The 20,704-nt window shown below is 43.8% G+C and overlaps 1 protein-coding gene across 1 annotated transcript in view; it reads right to left on the bottom strand.

The window, feature by feature from the left end:
- The window catches only part of LOC144468346 (nephrin), a 210,771-nt gene extending 190,470 nt beyond the window's left edge, over nucleotides 1-20,301 (bottom strand). The window contains exon 1 of the mRNA XM_078177757.1: nucleotides 20,184-20,301. Within this exon, the coding sequence (XP_078033883.1) occupies nucleotides 20,184-20,301 (118 nt within the window). The remainder of the gene's footprint in view (nucleotides 1-20,183) is intronic.
- Between the last annotated feature and the right edge of the window lie 403 nt (nucleotides 20,302-20,704).

Genomic DNA, 20,704 nt, shown 5'->3' with positions numbered 1-20,704 from the left:
ATCGAGTTGCAGCTAGAGCCGCGCGACCGGAAGCGGTGCTCGCGATCCGGTGATCGCGCAAACAGTTCGGTAAACAGCGAGGAGAGAGCCCGGTGCACAGAGTCCGCCGAACTGGCTGGCAGCCAGAGCGCGCGCGTCGTCTCGCCGCTGCGTTTCGCGCGGAACTTGCCACATATCTCATCGTGGCTGTCATCGACGGAGCCGCGCGCGCGCGCGCTCGCGGAACGGGGGTCCACGCGCCGATTTTTTCCTTCGCTGACAAATCAAGATAACGCCGAAGGGCGGCGATGATTTATCGGGCGTTGCCGCGCGATCATTTCGGCATTTGTCGCGCCCCGGTAAATCACGGACGCTGCGAGTCGAAGCTACGCGGTAGTGGGGATAGGATTTCGAGAAAAAAAAGGACAGCCGGCGGCGCGTATCCATAAACAACGTTATAAAATTAAGCCGCGTGCACGCGCGCGGTCCACGGCGTAAACCCGAGGGCAAACACGGCCCCTCCTCTCTGCCCCCGGCACGCCGTGTACACGCGCCGCTTTGCAGCGCGCGGCGCGGATTTCGTCCGCGCTGTAAAATCAACGCGGCGCGACGCGGCGCGGGGAGGCCGGCCCCAATCGAAATCGCGTAACACGGTTGAAAGGTGGGCAGTAGCCAACAATGGCCGTATGGCGATTGTTTGCGAATTACTTGGTCGCCGGCCACGATCTCCGTTTCGCCGGGGAAGGTCGCTGCTGCAAAATTGAAACGCGATCGTTTCATTCGCGCGCGCGCCCGCCACGCGCTCTCGTTCTCTTCACCTCCCCCCTTTATCACGTCACCCGTGAATAAGCTCTCGCCGGCGCTCAACTATGCCAAAGCCGCCGCCGCCGCCGCTGCTGCTCCGACGACGACGACGACGACGACGACGAGAGAGACCTTTTTATTCGCCCTCCCTGCCACACCTCGCAACCGCCCGTCCGCGTACACCCCGCGAACCCCTGTCATTCTACTTATGTTCGACAATAACGTGAGTTCTCGCGAGAACGGCTCCGCGCGCGTTCGAGGTTTCCTACGCCAGACCGAACCGCTGCGGTTCCCGCTCGTCGAACCGGGGACAATTGCGTGGGTGTCGGCGGATTTGAAAGCGGGGACCGTATTCTCGACGATGTGTGACGCACGCGGGCGAATTTCGCTAAAATCCTGGCCGAAGAGTAAATTATTTTATTAGATGTATTTGTTATGCGTCGTAATTTATTTAGTAATGATCGGAAAATGATTTCAGATTCTAACTAATATGTGATGCAAAGTGTTTCAACAATGTGTAATAATAAATGAGGGATGTATTCCTGAGGTTATTTTAAGCAACTTTTTCCTTTATAATAATTTTCTCCGAAGTATAGTTAATGAGTTATTATTAAAAAACAGTGACCAATGGGAAGCGAGCTCTGCTGGCGCGAGGTAGCGGAGATAACAAGCGGGCGGAGCGTAGATTCCCCCACTACCTCAGTCGCCTCGCGCCAACAGTACTCGCCTATCATTGGTCGACGTTTTCTTGTTAATAACTCGTTAACAATGCCTCAAGGAATATTTTTGTAAAGGATAAAGTTGCTTAGAATTATCTCAGATAATCCCTAATTCATTTAAAAATTCATTTGAACAATTTACTAAAATTGTCGAATGACTAAAATATTATTCGAAAAATAATATAAAAATAAAAATAATATAACTCGAAGAATTTAATTAATTACTCTAAGAATCTATTAGAATCGTGATTCGAATAATTTATTTAAAGATCAAGAATCGAATAATATTCTATTCATAAAATCTATTTGAAAAATATATTCGAAACAATATTCGAATAAAATTCGAAGAATTCACTCAAAAACTTGATGGAAGAATAACATGCGAGATAAAAATTCAATGCATCGCGTAGAATATTCCCAGTTGTTAATTTCGAAATGTATGTTGAACGTACCGTTTCGTGCGAAAGGGTTCTTCTAATTTCAAGAATTTTAAAATAGAAAATGCTGGGTTGGTTCCCGTGTTCGCGTACAATGGAAGTATCTGTTTGAAATGACCCTACCTGCGTAAAATGTAAACGCGATGCTTTTCCCCCTTGAAAAATATTTTTAACGTGCTGTAAAAGGTTTTAAGGACTGTTAGTAGACAGACTAACGACCCGGCTAGAATGTGCGGCGTCGGCGGAAGAGAGGCGCGAGAGAGAGAGAGAGAGAGAGAGACGCCCCGGCAGATGCAAATTCGCAAGTTCCCCCGTTTGCTCCCGAAACTCGCAACAGTTTTATATATTTAACAACGTCGCGCAAGTTTGTCCTCCACAGCCCCGCGTAATATTGACTTGCCAAGAGAGAGAGAGAGAGAGAGAGAGAGAGAGAGAGAGAAAGACGCTTTCCGGAAAATATAATATTTAAGAAGTGAACACCGGCTGTCAGTTTAGAAACTACTAGTCTTACATTATTTATGACCTGGAGCCGGAAAGGCAGACGTAGAGATTCGGTTAAAGTTCACCTGTTCACCCCTTTGGTTATGAATGAGCGATGTAATGGGATCTGGTTAAAACATGGCCTTAAGAGTATTTGTTTACCTCGGCAACACTTTACAACGGGCATGACAACGCGGCGGAATATTCCGTGTGGGCGTGGTCTCGCCGATCTGAATATTTATGGGGAGCCGGTACAGTGCCCCGGAGAGCAATCTGTGCTTTTCGCTATTGCAAAGTGACGGTCCAAGGCTGCCCGTTATTGTCGAAAGAAGCAAAATAGCTGTATACATTACTCGGCCTGTATAAAATGCTCTCAGTGGGCGGGGCTTCGCTGCTCCGAATTTTCATGGACTATTCTTATTACAAGCTACTCCTGCTGCTCGACTCTGCGTCAACAAATTCAAACCAACTTTCTCACCGTGCATGTAAATTACCAAAATCTGCAAAAGGCATTTTTTAAATTAAGAAACCTAAAAAAAAATAAAATAATTAAGAAACCTTAATGTTTTATTTTATATCGTCATTCCAATGACAAGATTTCAAAACATTATTTCATCTCAATAAGAATTCGAGTTTTAAAAAAGTTTTAGTCTTAAAAGGAGTAAGAATATTTATAGGACCCTGTGCATTACTCGCTCTATATACAGTGCTCTCTTTGGGCGTGACTTCGCTGCTCCCAACTTTATGGAGTTTGGAGCAGTGCTCTAAAAGGCTGTACGCCTCACTGGCCATTCGAGAGCTTCAAAGTACATCACTCTCTCTTCGCAGAGTGACGCTTCAAGTTATATCACTCTCTTGTTAAAGTATCTCGAGTGGGCGTGGCTTCGATGCTCTTCTCGTGCCTCCGAGCATGAACAATGCCCCAGTGGGCAATCTGTGACAGCACAGTCTCAGCATTCCCCTAGGATCTAACTTCATAAACCACAATTTTCCATTCTTTAGTTTTTATTCTACATTTTCTATTTTTTATTTTTCATTGTTCAATTTCGCATTTGATTATTCATTTTTCACTTTCGTATTTTATTTTTCATTGGTCATTTCTCGTATTTTATTTTTCATTGGTCACTTCTCGTATTTTATCCTTCACTTTCCAATTTTTATTATTTTTATTGCTTTCTTTTATTGTTATTGTTGTTAAAATATTGTTATTCTTATTATTACTGTTGTTATTATTATATCGAATCTCCGTGGAAAATTAAAAGGTGTCCGAGCATTTTACGTAAAACAAATAAAAACAAATAAACCGGTGTCCTCCGCAGATGAGGTATTCGGTGGCAGTCGTCGATTACCGTAAAATTTGCCGCGGCCATAGCCGCGCCCGAGGGGGCGATGCCGCGGCCACACACGAGCCGCTGAACGTTCTCATTTGAATCAATTAACCCAAAGAATAATCCATCGATTGCTCACTGTACCGGGTCCCGCTCATTAATTCGCGACTCGCCTAACGAGTAATCGATCTCGTTAAAACGGTCGAAGCCACGGCGATCCATCGATGGAGAGAGAGCGAGCGAGAGAGAGAGAGAGAGAGAGAGAGCATAACGAGGCCGGCCGGTCCGCCGCGGCTCCGGTCGCCGTCTATTCTCGCCCCGTGGGCCGCGCGCGGCTCTCCCATTCTTCGAGGAGGAGCCGCCGCGATTCGATTCAGATATACCGCCGGCGTGCCTCTAGATTTTCCGTTCCCGTCCAGCCGTCTTTCAGGAAGATTCGTTCGCCGGTCGGTTGGGAGGGGGGAGGGGGGCGAGCGGGTGGCGGCTTCATTCCCCGCCACGTCCACTCCATTTTACATGGCCGCGGAATAAAGGCTCGTAATGTATGCAAGCCAGCTGCAGAGCGAAACCTTTGCGACCCGTTTTCCAACGGGCCAACATTCCGTCTCGGCGACCGGACATAAAGAACCCGGGGGAGGGGGGGGGGGGAAAGATATTCTGCTTCGCCCCTATTCTTTTTGGCCAGCCGCGCTTCCAACCGGAAGGCATCCGTTAAATACGGAATTTCGCGAGCCGTCGAAATCATTCCGCGAGGATACATAACTCTCGGGCTTATCCTCCTTTTTGCCACTCAAACTTCTTCCGGCCGAAAGACTTTCATTCCCCAGTCCATCCCCCCTTCCCCTTCCGTGTCTATCCTGCGAGAGCCGCAACCACCCTCGGCTACCCGAAATTATTGCGAACGGAGGTATAAGCCGGAGGAGCCAATTACTGTGCCGTGTTAACAGCATTCAGGAGCTTTTCTTACTAAACACAAACTTTGCCATTTGAGTGACATTTTTCGAGGATTTTCTATGCTTTTTATCGATATTAAATCATTAGTATTTATTATTATTCCTCATTTGGAAAAATGGTAAGGGAATATATTATTATATGTTAAATATAACGTTATTACATTGTATAATATTATTTTATATGTTACTGTATACTATTATATCATCCATTAATTAATATTAAAGAATCCATAATTTTTTACAATAATTCAGTAAGCTCCGACACTGATCTATTTCCTGGTTCTAACAATAAAAACAGACAATATTCTTCGACTGCTATTTTTTTATCTATTTATATTATGCAATAAGGCTCTATAACCCCTTAAATAAATAAATAAAATTTCTAGAGCCAGTTACTGCGTGCTTTTATGATTCACAAAATTATTATGCTCCTTCCCTGAATACGGTGCTTCAGTCACTGTGCTGTCTCTCTGAATACTGTTCTTCAAATACTGTGCTCCTTCTCTGAATATAGAGCCTTTAATAACTATACAAATTTGATGCTTAACATACATTCATAAATTTTATTTTCATAATAATTTTATTTTTATAATAATTCATTTAAAAGTTCAGGTTAGCTTTAACAAAATTTTGCATTCAGATTTCTTTTATTCAAAAGTATTGGCTGACTGCCTTATGTCAAGATTATGTATAGTACATGTTATTACATGTTATGGTGTATATAGTTCATGTTATGACATGTTATAGTACATATAGTACACGTTATGACATTCTATGGTACAATTTATCCATGTTAGTAATTATTATACAGAATAAAAAATGGTCTTCATCCACCGCAAAGAATAAACAATAGCACCATCTTCATTCCTCCACTAACAACCTCTCTTCATTCCCCTCTAAACCGTTTTTAATTTTCACGCCATTTCAAACCCCTCAATTTTACATCAATGCATAAAATCAGCGATCCAATTACGATATTCAAAAGCATCCAAAACAAAAGTAACATTTACCACGAATGTTCAACTAATGAGAAGATCCGGAAGGAAAAGCGTTCGCTGCCACGGCGCGAAGAATTTCAATTCGGCGGCGAACGTCGCGAGGAACTTTCCAAGAAAGAAAATAAGAAGCGCGGCAAGAAAAGCTTTTCCATTTGCACGGTACACAGTGGCGTAGCCGTGCGACGGCTCATGCAAAATTTCCAAGATGGCCGCGTGCGCCGAAATTCGCGCAACAAATCAGCGGGCACCGCGGAAAGAGAGGCGACGCGACGACCACGGTATCAAAATTCTGCGCCGCTGCCGGGCGTTGCGGTAATTATACTCATCAACGGAAATGTCACAGCCAGGCACGGTTTATTATATGACCGCTCGTCGCGGCGCCCGTCGTCCCCCCTCCCCACCCCTCGGGCTACCAGCCGGCATTATTGTTTCCCGAAGAATTTCATTTGAATTCCACGCGACGGAGAAAAGTTCGCCCGCGGTCCGCCGCGCGATACGAAACCGCCGTGTCTAATCGTTTCTGATCCACCTTAATTAGTTCCCGTCCTAATGACGCCCGCCGGGACGAAACTCGGTAATTAATTAGGTTCGGCGGGCGCGGTCGGCCGCGAGCGCGGAAATCGGCGGATCTTATTCCGGAGTTTCTCCCGCGGCGCTCTGTTGAAAGACGCTCGGTCAAAAATCCCCTCCCCGCTTCTATTCCGCTTCTGTTCCGTTTCTATTTCGCGTTCGGTTTTCTACTATATTCGAATCGTTCGATCGCGGTTACGCGGACGTCGTTACGAAATATCCAGCAAACCTTGAAACAGGGTCGGAGTTCGCCGGGTCGCCGTAGTTGCGCGGTTTCCGCGACCCACCCGGATCCTAAAACGGTAATCCTTGGAGCAACTTTCGAAGAGAAAAAGTTCGACCCGATAAAACTCCCGGAGGAGGAGCCCCGCGGCTCGATAAAGTTCTTATTCAATGATTAGGAATCGAGCCGAGCCGCGACCATATTTCTGGGTCGCCCCGCGGATTTACGGCGCGGAATTAATAAATCAGGGGACACGCGGCCGACGGGCGAGTCGTCCCTCGGTTTTTTAACCCCTTCCGCTGTAATGACGAGTCTGACTCGTGACACAGATTTCATGGAAGATCTACTCGATACGAACATTATTCATTTCTTCTACATCGAAGTGAAGATAAAAATTCTACTTTTATCAGAGTCTGGAAACAAAAGTGCATGAGAACGATAAAAGAAAGAAAAATTGTCTGGTAATATTATTGACCCCTTAACCTATAAATACGGACATAGCCGGTAGTAGATGATCTGGCTGAACGTAAATTTTACCCTTTTTATTTTTAACCCTTTGCGGTCGAATCGCGACTCTCAGGCGCCTCTAAAAATTTACTAATATTTAAAAAATTGTTAAGAGCTATTATCTGTTACATAAGTCATAAAATTCAATTTTATAATGTACAAAATGCCCCGGGTTATATAAAATGGAAACACTGTAAGTCTGAAGAAATATTTTGGATTTCCAGTTAAAATGGCTTCGACTGCAAAGAGTTAAAAATAAAAAAAAATATCTGTGGAATATTTGACGAGTAATTATAACGTAATGTAAGAATCGTAGTAAATGTGAGTACTACAAAAAGTTTATTTGCCATTATGTAATATTTACATAGTCCTGCGAATGGCCCAAAAATTTCGTTTTTCGGCCCGAAATTTTCGCACCTAAATCGTAGATTAATTGTTTAAAAATATTAAGGACAAATAAGTGCTAATCAACGCCCCATAAAATGGGGTCATAATCCAAGGGGTTAACGACACGGTCGATGCCGTCGTCGCGGTACGATCACCGCGGATCCGTGCTCCTCGACAACGCGAGAATGTAATTCCGTGCCCTTCGACAACGCGAGAACGTAATTCCGTGCTCGCGAAGAAGAGCTCGAACGTGATTTCTTCTCGTTGTTACGAATTACGCGCGGACTCGATCCATCGATTGAAAACGGCGCGAAGAAAATCGGGGTACCGCGCGTTTCTAAAAGCGGCGATATGGGAAGCGAGCTATAACGGCGCGCGCTAAAAGCGAGCTCTAAAAGCGCGGCCACTAAAAGCGAGCAAAATGTGATATTCTTTCTTCGCGGGAACGGTAATATTGGAAATCAATTGGTACCGGGTGGAAATTTCGTGGGCCTTGTACGATCGACAGGTTATGGGCGCAGGTTAACCGGAATGTTAATAGTATTGTTAATAATATTGTAATAGTGTAGTTAATAATATTGTAATAGTATAGTTAATAATATTGTAATAGTATAGTTAATAATATTGTAATAGTATAGTTAATAATATTGTAATGGTAATATAGATATTGTTAGTAATAATTCTTACTTTTGGATTTAGTTGGGGAGTGTGTAGATATTTTAACATTGTTAATTATTTTGGAGTTGTTCGTTGTAACGCAAAATTACGCGAATACTGTAATATTCAAATTTGTAAGCTTGTTTTATTATGCGTTCATTTTTATATATATTCAATACAGTATAATTTTCTAAATTATAAGTTTTAATGTAACTGGCTCATTGAGTATTTTTATTATATATTTAATAAATAATATATATTATATATCTAGTGAATAAAATACATGTATTAAAGATTTAGTAAATACTGTATATACATTATATATTAATTAAATACTACATATATTAAATATTTACTAAATACCATACTATAACAAAGTAAACTGTACAGTAAAGTATCACCAACAAGAACATCCAATAATCCTCGCAGTCAATTAGCACGATTTCCAAGAACGCGAAACGCTCGGCCGCCGGTTTTGCATCCGTAGGACTAGAACGTCCTCTATTCGACATCCCAATGTCCCGACATCGTCGCCGATGACTGTTCGCACAACGCACATCTCCGGCCCATATCTTGCCGGTTGAATCGGTTAAATCGGCCGGCGGAAGCCTCGCGCGTCTCTTCTGTGCACATAGTCGACCGGTAACTGCATTGGATGGATGTTGGCCGCGATAAGGGCCCGCGCGATGCACTCCGGTGTTGCGAGCACCGTTCCAGCCTTCCGTCGCCGTCGCCGTCGCCGTCGTCGATTCGTTCTCCGACGTCCACGGGGGTATCTCGTCTCGGTTCCACGACCGGAACCGACGTCGTTAGACCGCCGCGTCGCTGAACACGTCGGAATTAGTGGCTTCGGCGCGCACCAGCTATCCGGAATAATTCCGTCGTTTTTCCTCGGAGTACGTCGACGTCGACGTCGACGACAACGCCTCCCCCGCTGAGAAACCACGAAAATGTTGGTGGACGAAAGTTCTTGCGCGAACGAGAGTTGAACAGACGCTGGGAGGAAACGGTGTAACGACCTCGGTCCTTCCGCGAGCAAATGCGTTTCCTCTCCTCCTCCACCTCCTCCTCCCCGACCGGCTGCATAAAGCGCTTTCTCCGGTGACGGAGCACGCCGGGGAACCGGATTTCACGAATTAATGCGACGCTTTACGAAATAATCAACTTTTGGCTCGGCCGCTGCGTTCGACGCGTTCGCCTTCTCGTGGAGCCGTTTTTCGGTGTCTCTTTTTCATTGGAATTAATTCGGTGTCTTTTTGCTTCTGTTAGAAACAACGTGGAGCCGTATATTGATTTTTTCAAGCTTTTGGTTTACAATTTTAGGTAGAGTATATAGCGTATTATTTGGTACGATTTTGATTAAAGTTTAAGACGTATTATTTAATACGATTTCGCTATGTTATCTTACAGTTCCTAAATGATTATCATATTAATTTAGAAACTTGTTTCATCTTTCTTTTATTTATTTATTTGGTGCTCTATGCAAGACAGTTGCATTTATAAATATAAGTAAATTTCGAATGTAATTTGTTAATGCATGTGGAGAAATTTTTTAAAATTAGATTTTTGGTTGATTTTTCGTATATTTTAATATATTTAATAAATATTCAGATGCATTGGGAAATTAAGATGTTCTGATCCGACACCGACAAGGTTAAAGTTCGAACTGGCGATGAATATTTCACAGACGCTTGCAAACAGGGTGGTCGCCTATAGGGCCGGCAAAAAATTCGCAATTGTCTTTGGCCGCTGGCGCCGAAGAGGGCGTCGATGGCTTGCGTCATCAGCGTCGAAGGTTTCTTTTCGCCGGCGGAGAAAATTTCTGGCCGGGTTGCAAGACGGAGGATCCGTCACCCCTGGAAAGGGGTGCAACATCATCGTTCTCGTTTTTGTTCTCTTTCGCTGTGCTATCGTCTTGATTTCGCTATGCTTTTGCTATGTTTTCGCTATGCTTTCGTCTCGCTTTCGCCAAGCTTTCGCTATGCTTTCGTCTCGTTTTCGCCAAGCTTTCGCTATGCTATCGTCTCGCTTTTGCCAAGCTTTCGTCTCGCTATCGCCAAGCTTTCATCTCGCTTTCGCCAAGCATTCGCTATGCTATCGTCTCGCTTTTGCCAAGCTTTCGCCACCTTTTCGTCTCGCCTTCGTCTCGCCTTCGTCTCGCCTTCGTCTCGCCTTCGTCTCGCCTTCGTCTCGCTTTCGTCTCGCCTCCGCCACCCTTTCGCCACCCCTTCGCCTCGCCTCCGCCACCCCTTCGCCCCGCTCTCGCCCCGCGTCGTCGCTTCTTGCCGCGCCGTGATGGTTAACAAGCTTAGTTTAAACACTCGTTAGACCGGCTTGATCGTTGTTTCGTGCAACCAGCTGGGTCCCGTGCTGTTGCACCGATGCCGGGGCGAGCCGGCCCCCCTCACCCGCAAGAAGAGACTCAAAGCTGCTTATACGAGACCGAGGCTGGGCGATAGAACGAATTTCATTAGACAGCTTAACCCTTCTGTCAATAACCAAAATTGTCGACGTTGTTCTATAACCGTGGCACTGGAAAACCGATGGCGGTGTGCTCTCTCTCTCTCCTATATCGCGTTTATCGTTTTAAATAACTTTCACGTGATAGCTTGAATATTCATTTCTCGTTTATTTTATACAGGGTGACGCATTTTTAATCTATTCAGCGATGAATTTTTATAGTGGAAACGATATTTTTTTAGTAGGCGACCATTTTATTCGACGGGGTGTTTCGAGGTATTCATTCTGCTGCGAATAGTTTTTCAATGGATTATTTTTAGAGAAACAAAGATTTTATATAATGGATAACATATTATGATAAAAAAATAATACAATACTGTGGTATAGCTAGTACCGTTTAAGAATAGTAAAAGAAAAAGAACACGAAAGGAAAATGAACAGAAAATGTACGTAACAAATAACGTAAATAGTAAATACTAACTAATATTGTATGGCGATAGTATAACTAATACTAACTAATATATAAATATACTATAACTAATACTATGTATAATAATATATAAATATAGTATAACTTATACCAATTATTATATAAATATACTGAACACAACACCTATAATTATAATAATTGCCATTAAATAATTAACTTTTACTACAATAATTTACTACGTTCAGAAACAACAATATGCCGAATTTAGATGCAGTTTAATAATTAATAATTTAATCTGCGAACTGCCTCTGTTACTTTAACCGGCCATCTTTGCAATTTGTATCTCCGATTAACAACAATTCTACCAACAACCAAGTAACTAACAATTCTACCAACAACTAATTAACTAACAACTCTACTAGCAACTAAGTAACTAATAACTCTACCAACAACTAACTACCTGCCAACTGAACAGAAAATATCGTCTCAACCCACACACCCCGCAATCCATACATCTTATTTCAGGGAAACTGCGCGACGATCGTCGAGGCGATATCTCTCGTCGATTTAAACAACGGCGTAGAACAGCGTTCACGGATCCGCTTGCGGTTATTAAAGAGATCTATTGGCCGGCGAGCAGGCGCGGCGTCGCAAAGTTTTAACGCGGTTCGCGGGACAGTAAATTAAACTATCGCGGCCACGGATCGCGTCCCGTTCCCCCTTCCCACCCCTCCCTCCCCCCCGCGACAGAACTTCGGGCCCGCGTTACCGTCAAATTAATGTCCTACTCGCGAGACGACGACCCGGCCCCGGCCGGAGCCCGCTCCGGGTACGCTCCGGGCCAGATAAAAAGTTTAATTTCTTGCGCTGCGAGAGGCCGTGTGTACGGTCGGACCGCGCGGTCCGGGGGAACGGTAAATCTCGAGGACGAGAACTCGCGAGAGGGCGGCCGTCGGGGCCGCAGATACCGGAGGAGGCGCGCCGTGTGTCTCCGAAACGGCACGACGACGTCCGGGAATTTCGGGGCGGATTCGAATCTTTCGAAACCGGGCTATCGACTTGGCGAGGGAAAGAGAAGGATAGATGGATAAAGATAGAGATAGAGAGAGAGAAAGATAGAGAGTGAAGGGGAGAGGGGTGGGGGGACAGCAGCCGGGAAATTGGCCGCATTAATCTCGGCCCTTTAATTAGGGAGGACCGTGAGAAACGCGGCGAATTTTTATCTAAACTGTCCCCGTTCGGGCATCCCCTCCGGGAGGTAATTTTTCCCCGATATTTCACCTTTACTTCGCTCACGTCCCCCTCCTCCCTACCCGACGACTAACCCTCCACGACAACGCGCGATGGAGTACACTCGCCCGTCCCTTAAAAGGACACTCAACGATGCGCGCATTTACCATCGAGTCCCCTCTACTCGCGCACCTTTAAACGTATCTCCGCGGTGGAATGCCTTCCTTCTCCCTCTTCTTCCTCTTCTTCTTCGTTTTCTTGAAATCTCACCTCGCGCTGCAAGCACCACGAGACGCGTCTCGTTTTTCACGGGACGAGCAAGTCGTCGTCGGGCTAGTTGACGATCGAGATACAATTTCGCCCGAGCATTTAATGCGAAGAAACCCGGGCCGGCGTTTTCTTCGGGCCACGGTGTGTAGACGAAGCAACAGCTTTCCTTGACTACTCGTAAAAGGATATTCCAAGGAAGGACGATCGGGAAAACGTCGATTTATTTCGTTCTGTTGGGTTCAGGGTGGATAGGTTGGAAAATGTATCCGGAGAAATAATGGGAGGAATTTAATTGAATTTAGGGAAAATTGAATTGAATTTAGGAAAAATTTAATTGAAAGAGTCAGAGATGATTAATTATTTATGATATGGGGTGCCGAAATTTAGTATACATATTTTGTGTATCTATGAGTATTGAAGGATCTAAAGTTAACGCAGAATTGGTTTTGTTTTAACTTTTTTAGGTTATGTCAGCGTTATGTAGAAATAATAGGAAGAATTAAATGTCAATTCGGAGAAAATTTGATCGAGAGAGTTAGAGATAGTTAATTATTTATAATATCGTGCGTCTTTTTGGAAGAATGGTATTTTTTAATTCTGTCTTCGTGGCTAGAAATGGCAAACTTTTAGGATAGTTTTTTAGCCATTGTTTAGTATATTAATCTTTTTAGTCAATTATAATCAAGTTCGTCATCCTCTTCGAAAGGCGTTAATATTGTAACTACCATAACCCCTTGCTCTATCGCTCCTTTCATGCTGCGACAATTAGCACTTATTCGTACTTAATTATTTTCATAACAGGATAAGACAATTTTTTACTTTTCTACCAGAAGAATTTATTTATACTTCGACGTAGAAGAAATTAATAATATTCATATATCAATAATTCTTCTACCACAAGTTTGACTCGTTAGGGTTAACCTAACCTTAACCTACACAAAATTTCTGAGCGCCAATAGGCTGCCCCAGTAGCCAAGGGAATAATCAGCTATTCTCACCTATTTTTGCTATAAAAAGAATACTTACATACTCCACTAAAATCCTGACATTGTTATTAAACGGAAAGGAAAGGATTGAGACGATTCGGTCTCACAGTCCACCCCCGAGCGCCGCCGAATAAACGACGCGGTACGAGAGCGTCGCCGCGGCGCCAAAAAATTTGTCTCGCTGTTGGCACGTTCGCGATTTCGGAAGATCGGCCCGTCTTGTCTCGAATTTACGCGTTGCCCCTGCCCCCCACCCCGTTCGTTTGCGAGGAAGCCTGGAATCCAATAACGGTGAAAAGTGGATTGTGCCGGGCGGCTTGGATAGCAGTAGGTAGGGTCGACGGGAGGGTGGGGGAGGGGAGGAGGTGGAGAGGGCGCTCGGGGGTGGACCCGGAGTTTCTCCGGCGGATCCACTAAAGAAAATACTTTAGTAAACTCTCGGACTCGTTAGCGATGGAAAGTTAGCCCCCCGGGCGGGGCGGGGCGGGGCGGGCAGCGCCGGCGAGGAAGGAAACGGCGATGTAAATTTCAAAAATCGCGGAATGCCGTTTGTTGCTCGGTTGCCGCGTTTCGCGCGCCGTCCACCGAGTTACAGCGTTTTCCGGCTCGTTCCTTCTCGCTTCCTTTCGCCCCGAATTTTACGGTTTTTCTCCGGAAAGGAAGGCCGTGGAGGGTTCGATCCGTTGGCTCTTCGATGAAATTTCGAAGCCGGGGCCTCTGCCACGGGGTTTTTCGGTTCGCACCTGCGCGCCTAATTAATCGGCCCTCTGTTTCCTCGGAATCGGATCGCTGGAACATCGGCAAACACCGCGGTTCGATTTTTCACGGCTAAAAGTTCCTCTGGGGGGTTCTTTTTAATATTGTGTTTATTTTGGGGTGGTTATTTCCATTTATTTATTTTAGATATTGGCTTCCTTCGAGGATCATTGTTAGCAATTTTATTCTTATTAAATGTACATTGGATTGAACGGAATCTGGATTGGATAGGAAAATTGTTGTTACATGTTGACGTAGTATAGGAAGGGGAGCGAATATATTAGAAACAAATTTATTTATAAGGCAGTCAAGATTAGTATCGTATAATTATATTCTGAGAAGTTTGTCCAGTTTCCTTTTATTCGAAATATTCTTATCATAAAATTGTTAAATGTTATGTAACATGGTACATAATATTATAATATAATATAACATAACGTACACTTATAATCTTAATAAAAAATGCCTGGCCATTAAATACAGCCTATTAATAAATCAAACATAAAGCATCTTACAAGGGATAAAAATAAAATAGAATTGAAAAGAATGAAACTAAACTAGAATTAAATAGAATAAAAATACGCTACAACTCAAAAAATAAAAATACTCTAGAATAACACAGATAATGAAATTATTTCCTTTCGTTGTCCTAAACCAAAGCGTCCCATTCGCGACAATCCACCCGAAAATCTCGAACCGGTTCAACGTCCCCCGTTTCCTGTTTAATCAAACGCGGCCAATCACCGGCGTCGACGTCCCAGTCGCTCTCCAACCATCGTCCGTTCCCCAACAAGAAAACGGCAAGAAGCTCTACCGAATTCCAAAAACAAGTCCAGGAAAGTTGTGGACACGTCGTCGAAGTCCCGGTCTTCGACTAGATTAGCGGTAACCGTAGCGGAGGCGGTCGACGCGCGTGGAACACGTACGGCAAACTGGATAGTTTCGTTGGCCCTGGTTCAACAACAGGGTTAGCCCAATACTCGACTCCGATACTTAACCGGGGGGTCGTACCCGGCTAAACCGATTCCACCCGGAATCCTCTTCCGAGCCGCGCTAATACGAAGAATCGAGGCTGACCCAGAAGAAGAGCGGTCGAACAGAGTCGAGTGGGCTTCTTCAACGTGCGGGCGAAATTGGTATCGTCGACGCGTCATACCAATGAGAGAAAAAGAGAGAGAAAGAGAGAGAGAGACTGTCCTGGGAGACGTTGCGAGGAGAATCGTTCGAGACGTGTTTCACCGGTCTGTTGATGCCCCTCGAAACTGGTCGAAAGTGCTCGTCGACGCGTTGTCCGACGTCGCGCTCTTTATCGGCTTTTAATTATTATATCTGGCGCCGGGACGTCCCTCGGGGACTGGTCGCTTGGGGTTGCGCAAGCTGGGGTTTGTCAAAGGGAATCGTGTAGACGCTTGTTTTATTAACTATTTTGGGCTAGGTTGTTGGTAAAAATCGATTTCGATTTTTATGCGCCGTGAAATATATTTTAAATCAGTTGGAAAAGTTACTCGCAATAATATGGTTTAATATTCTAGCTAAGGCTTCTTTTTATATAAAATATCTTTTTATTTAAAGTTTCAATGCTATACAACAACGATAAATGCGCAAATAAATAAAACAACGTTTATACAAATGAAAATGCATCGGTGAGTTGTGCATGCTGCTAGAATTAATTTTGACAAAAATTAATGAAAATTTTGACGAAAAATGTTCGATGCGGAGAATTTTGATCGTTATTAACGAATTTCCTAAAAATTTATTATAAGTGAATATATTGTTTTATAATAAAGAAATATGTTCCTGGAGTGCCATATTGTGTAGAATTTTATAATAACCGAGTCTCTTGGACCACAGTTCAACAGCTTCGATTTTATTTGATTTTATTTTACTTGATCATTATACGCGACAAACACACGGTCCCAAGAAAGCCTGCTTCAAAAACGTTGATACAGCGTCCACCTTGTCACCCACGCTGCAACCTCTCGATTTCTGAAACTCCGCGCGGAAGCGTCCCTTACAAGTTCCCGTCCAGCACGAAGGACTATCCGTTGCGATTCAGTTGGAGAGGGTCGTCGTCTTCGGCCGTCGCTGTTACGACACGCGTCGTCGCGTCTCGCACGTTTTGCACGTGCGACTGCGTCAAAGAAACGTAGCGGTGCATCGCGTCCCACGGCACGGCATCGCGCAGACCGGTCTCCTGTTTCCAGGTAACGACGCCGCTAAGCCAGACCGAGGGATCCTTCTGATTTCCATATCGTAATTAATTTCTCATTTACCCGGTGCACCGCATTAATTATGTGTCCCGCGGCGCCGCTTCGGCTATATACATACCTAATTAGTTTGGTTTCGTCCGGGATTTATAAAGTGCGCGCGCGTGCGAGCCCTCTCCCCCCCCTCCCCCCCCGCATGTAGCCCAGACTAATCCGCTAAATCCCGATCGCAAACATACTCGCAATTCATCGGTGGTCTTACCACGTACTTCCTCTTCGTTCGCTGCCGGAAGCCGCTCTCCCCCCCTGCTCGTGTAGCCTTCCACGATCGAATCAACATCGTCAAGAGACACCGGACGATTTTCGAATGGCCCTCGAACGAGCTGTTTTCGAAACCGAGCGTGGATAAAGACGACGTTCGACGAATTTGTACGGTTATTCGCGAAGACAAGCGAGGATCTATGGAATTTTTAAGGAAATTAATGGCATCGGGACTTGCGTAAGTCACGTGGCAAGATTCGTAGAGATACGAGATACAAATCTCACCCAGTAATAAAAAATATTAAAACATCCGAAAAATCTCGTAGATCCTTCCAAGCACTGACAAAATTACAAAGAAGCAATCTAATTACGATCTAATATCTCTATCATCGAAATAGTCATTCAGTTGGCCGGTACTAAGAGGGTTAAATCATTAGATTTAAGGTTAAGAAGTTAAGATTCTTAATCAATAGATTTAGGTACTAAGGGGTTAAATCCTTTCGTCGTTCTGCTCAACAATAACCGATGAATATTTGATGAGCGATTATAAACGCGAACAAACAGGAATAATAGATCCGTAATTGATTTCTCGCGGGTTTTCTTGTCGCCGGCGTCGCGGTGCTTTCGCGCGCGTCCCCCCGACGATGAAATGAAGATCGTGTTCATTACAAATGGCCCGGGCCGAATTATTCAAATTTTTATTATGATTAGCCTGGAAATTATGCTGGTCACGATCTTCCCAAAGCACGGACTTACCCGCCGTTGGACGACCCGGCGGAAACCCGCGGTTTCTTTATTTTCAATCCGGCTTTTTCAAATTCAACAGTGTACGCGGCGCTACCCCTCCGTTGCAAAAAATAAAAGAAACTTAATACAGACCGAGCTCTTTCTCGCGGCGAGTGTAATTTTTATTTTTGTAATGCCGGAAATGCTGTTCGAGGACCGGGTATGCATTTATGGCGGAATACTTGTTGCTACTTGTTTAACCCTTTGCATGAAGAGTGAGTTTGCACGAAGGGTTAGTTTGTTGCACGAAGGGTGAGTTTGAGGCATTATTCGAGTTTGTTAGGCGATGTTTCTAGCAAATTTTTACATCATCGAATTCGTGTAATTATTACAGAATTGTTAAAAGTATAATAGTTGTATAGGCTCAATTCTAAATGCATAAATTACATTAATTAATAAATTGCATAAATTGCAAGGTTATGCCATTTAAAATGGAGATACTGTACCATCGCTAAGATTATTTTATCACGTTTCAAGATCATTTTTATACAGACGAAATCTAGATTTAAAAAATTTTTGTATAACGAAATTATAGGTACGAGCCATCAGAATTAATTTCGTATGCATAAAAGTGCACTCTGTTGCATAGAATGCAAATACTATGAACCAGAAATTTTATTTCCAATCGTCTCAGTTGAAACAATAGTATGAAGAAAGAATGATACTCCACATAACCTTAAAATTTCGTTAAAAGAAGTGAAAGAAAAACTTTAGAAAATAGTCTATTCCATCATTACACATACCCTAAAGAACAGTTCTACCTAGAACCTACTGTTTTATCCTAGAAAAATGTAACTTCGCCCCTTAAAGTATCTCAATATCATACACAAAGTGTTCAAATATTTTAAGCCACCCACTATAGAGAAATCGCGTTTGCAAAGCACCGCTTATACACAGCAGTACCGAGCGTGTAGCTCTGTTCTACCTATACTCTATAAGAGAGGCAGTAATTCGTAATTGATAATTACCGGAAACTCGTCGAAGATCCACCGATCCCCCTCCCTTCCCCTCCCCCCTCTTCTCAAATTCCCGGATCCTCCCTGACGGACAATCCGACCGGGAATCCGTGCGCGAAACGACGAGTCGAACTTTCCCGGAGCTGTTTCTTGGCTCCGCTCTCTCTCTCTCTCTCTCTCGACGAACGTCCGCCGCTAATTGGCCGCGGCGGTATCGGAAAAAGTTGTTCCGGCGGCGGTTCACCGAATCTAATCCCGGCTCACGTATCCATTTAACATTAATTTTGATATTCGCTAGGCGTGCGGCCGTCTGGCAGAATAAATTAGATGTGCGGGAACAAGTTCCGCGCGGGAATTTGTGCGAGTAGTATTCTCTATTTTCCAACTAGCGAGCGCGAGCGGGGCTCGTTTGCACAACACGATCAGTAAAAGAGAACATTCTGCCGCGGGAGCACGTTCATGCAGCCATTTTAACAAATTGTTTTTCCTGGCGGGCCGGGTCGTGGGGAGTGGGAGGAGTGGGAGAGGGAGGAGAGGTTGCCGGGGCTGTGACGAACGGGCCACGTGTAAAAAGCTTGCATTATTCCGACGTGTTCCGTTCGATAAATTCGTGCCCCGGCCGAACGACGTCCGATATTTCCGAGGCTTGTTAATGCTGCAGGAATACCGTTTGCTACGACGGCTCCTGCGAATTTCATTTTCTATTTAGAGAGGTAAGGTTTATTGACGGAGATGGGGGGCGAACACTCGAGGAGAGACAAGGACTTTCGTAGCGCGACTAGGGGTGGATTTTCGTCGCGAACGAGTTAACCGAGGAACAATAAACTCTGCGTTGGTAGAACGGTTCCGATTGGTAATTGGTGGATCGTTGTAAAAGGGCAAAATCGGGGGTGGTAGTCATTGTATACAGGCTGCGCCTTTTGTACTGTCAACGAAATATTATTATCATGTGTAAGACCGATTAAATATTTTCTTTACGGCATCGTGTCATATTCGGTATTCGCGTCTTTCAAATTGAAATTAAATTCCTCCCGCCTGTTTATTAATATTTAAGGGTTGACGTCAAGCTTGCCATGTAAGACATATAAGAATTTATTAGCAGCGAAGACTAATTAATGTAGTTAATTGTAGTAAATTGCGTCACAAGAAATCCTAGGAAAATTCTGTCTGCCTGGAAGAAACTGAAACAGATACTAAACACAAAATACGATAGTCTTCGATAGAACAGGGGAAGCATACTATTTTTAATAACAAATTATAAATATCCTAGTCTCCGTAAAAAGACTCGAACGTGTTATTTTTTATAATACACGTCGATCTAGTTTTTAATAGAGAGAAAATTCTAAAGGAGACTCTAATAGAAAGAAAATCGAAATGAAAACTATAATAAAAAGAGAATCATGATAGAAACTGTACTAAAAAAAGAATATACTCAAATAAAAAATAAAAACATGACAGTGACTCTAATAAAAATAAAATCATGACGTTGACTCTAACAAAAAGGAAATCCTGATTTCAGATTACAGAAAACCATTCTACATCCATAAACAAGAACTAATTTGGAGGCTCGTAGCCTCAGCCTGTCATTGAGAACGTCGGACAACTTTTTTCGGGGCTGACTGTACGTGTATACATTTGTAGATTGCAGCATCCCTTTCAAGGGGACACTGTGTTGGCGCGCGGCACTTTTTGGTCGTTTTCCTGAAAGGGGGGGGGGCTCCTCGCCGCCATCTTTACAATGGGCACGAAGTCGAAGAGAGAGGGGGAGAAAGGGGGAGAGAAAGAGAGAGAATACTCACTGGGATGCTCGGGCTCGGTGTTGTTCGCATCTTCTTGAGCAGTGGTCGGTTTTTTCGGCTGTGCGCTGGCAAAGGTCGATACCTCGATGCACGTCACTGCGATCAATATCCACAGCATACTGACGAACGTCTTTCTTGACAACTTCACCCTCAAACCATCCTAACGACGGGCGTCCGCGGCTTGTTCTCGGCACGAGGATCGGTCTGTAACTAAAACAGAACGAACGTGTTGAGTGTAAGGAAATTTTTTGACGAATTAATGCGCTCGTTAATACAATGTTCTTTTTTAGTACGAAAATATATATTGAAGTTGATAATATTTGTATTTTTAATATTGTTATTATCTTTTTATAGTTGCAGTAATTCATATGGTAGTTGACGACTGATATTTTCAAAATTTGGAAATAGATCATAGTACAATATATAATTAAATGATAATGTATAATACGTGAATAAATAAGAATGTTTAATATATAAATGAGTAATGATGTATAATATATAAATGAATAGTAATATATAAT

This window comes from Augochlora pura, chromosome 4 (assembly GCF_028453695.1).
Source record: "Augochlora pura isolate Apur16 chromosome 4, APUR_v2.2.1, whole genome shotgun sequence".
Taxonomy (NCBI): Eukaryota; Metazoa; Arthropoda; class Insecta; order Hymenoptera; family Halictidae; genus Augochlora; species Augochlora pura.
Note: the sequence above shows the minus strand (reverse complement) of the source record. Positions and strands in the feature narration are given on the sequence as shown.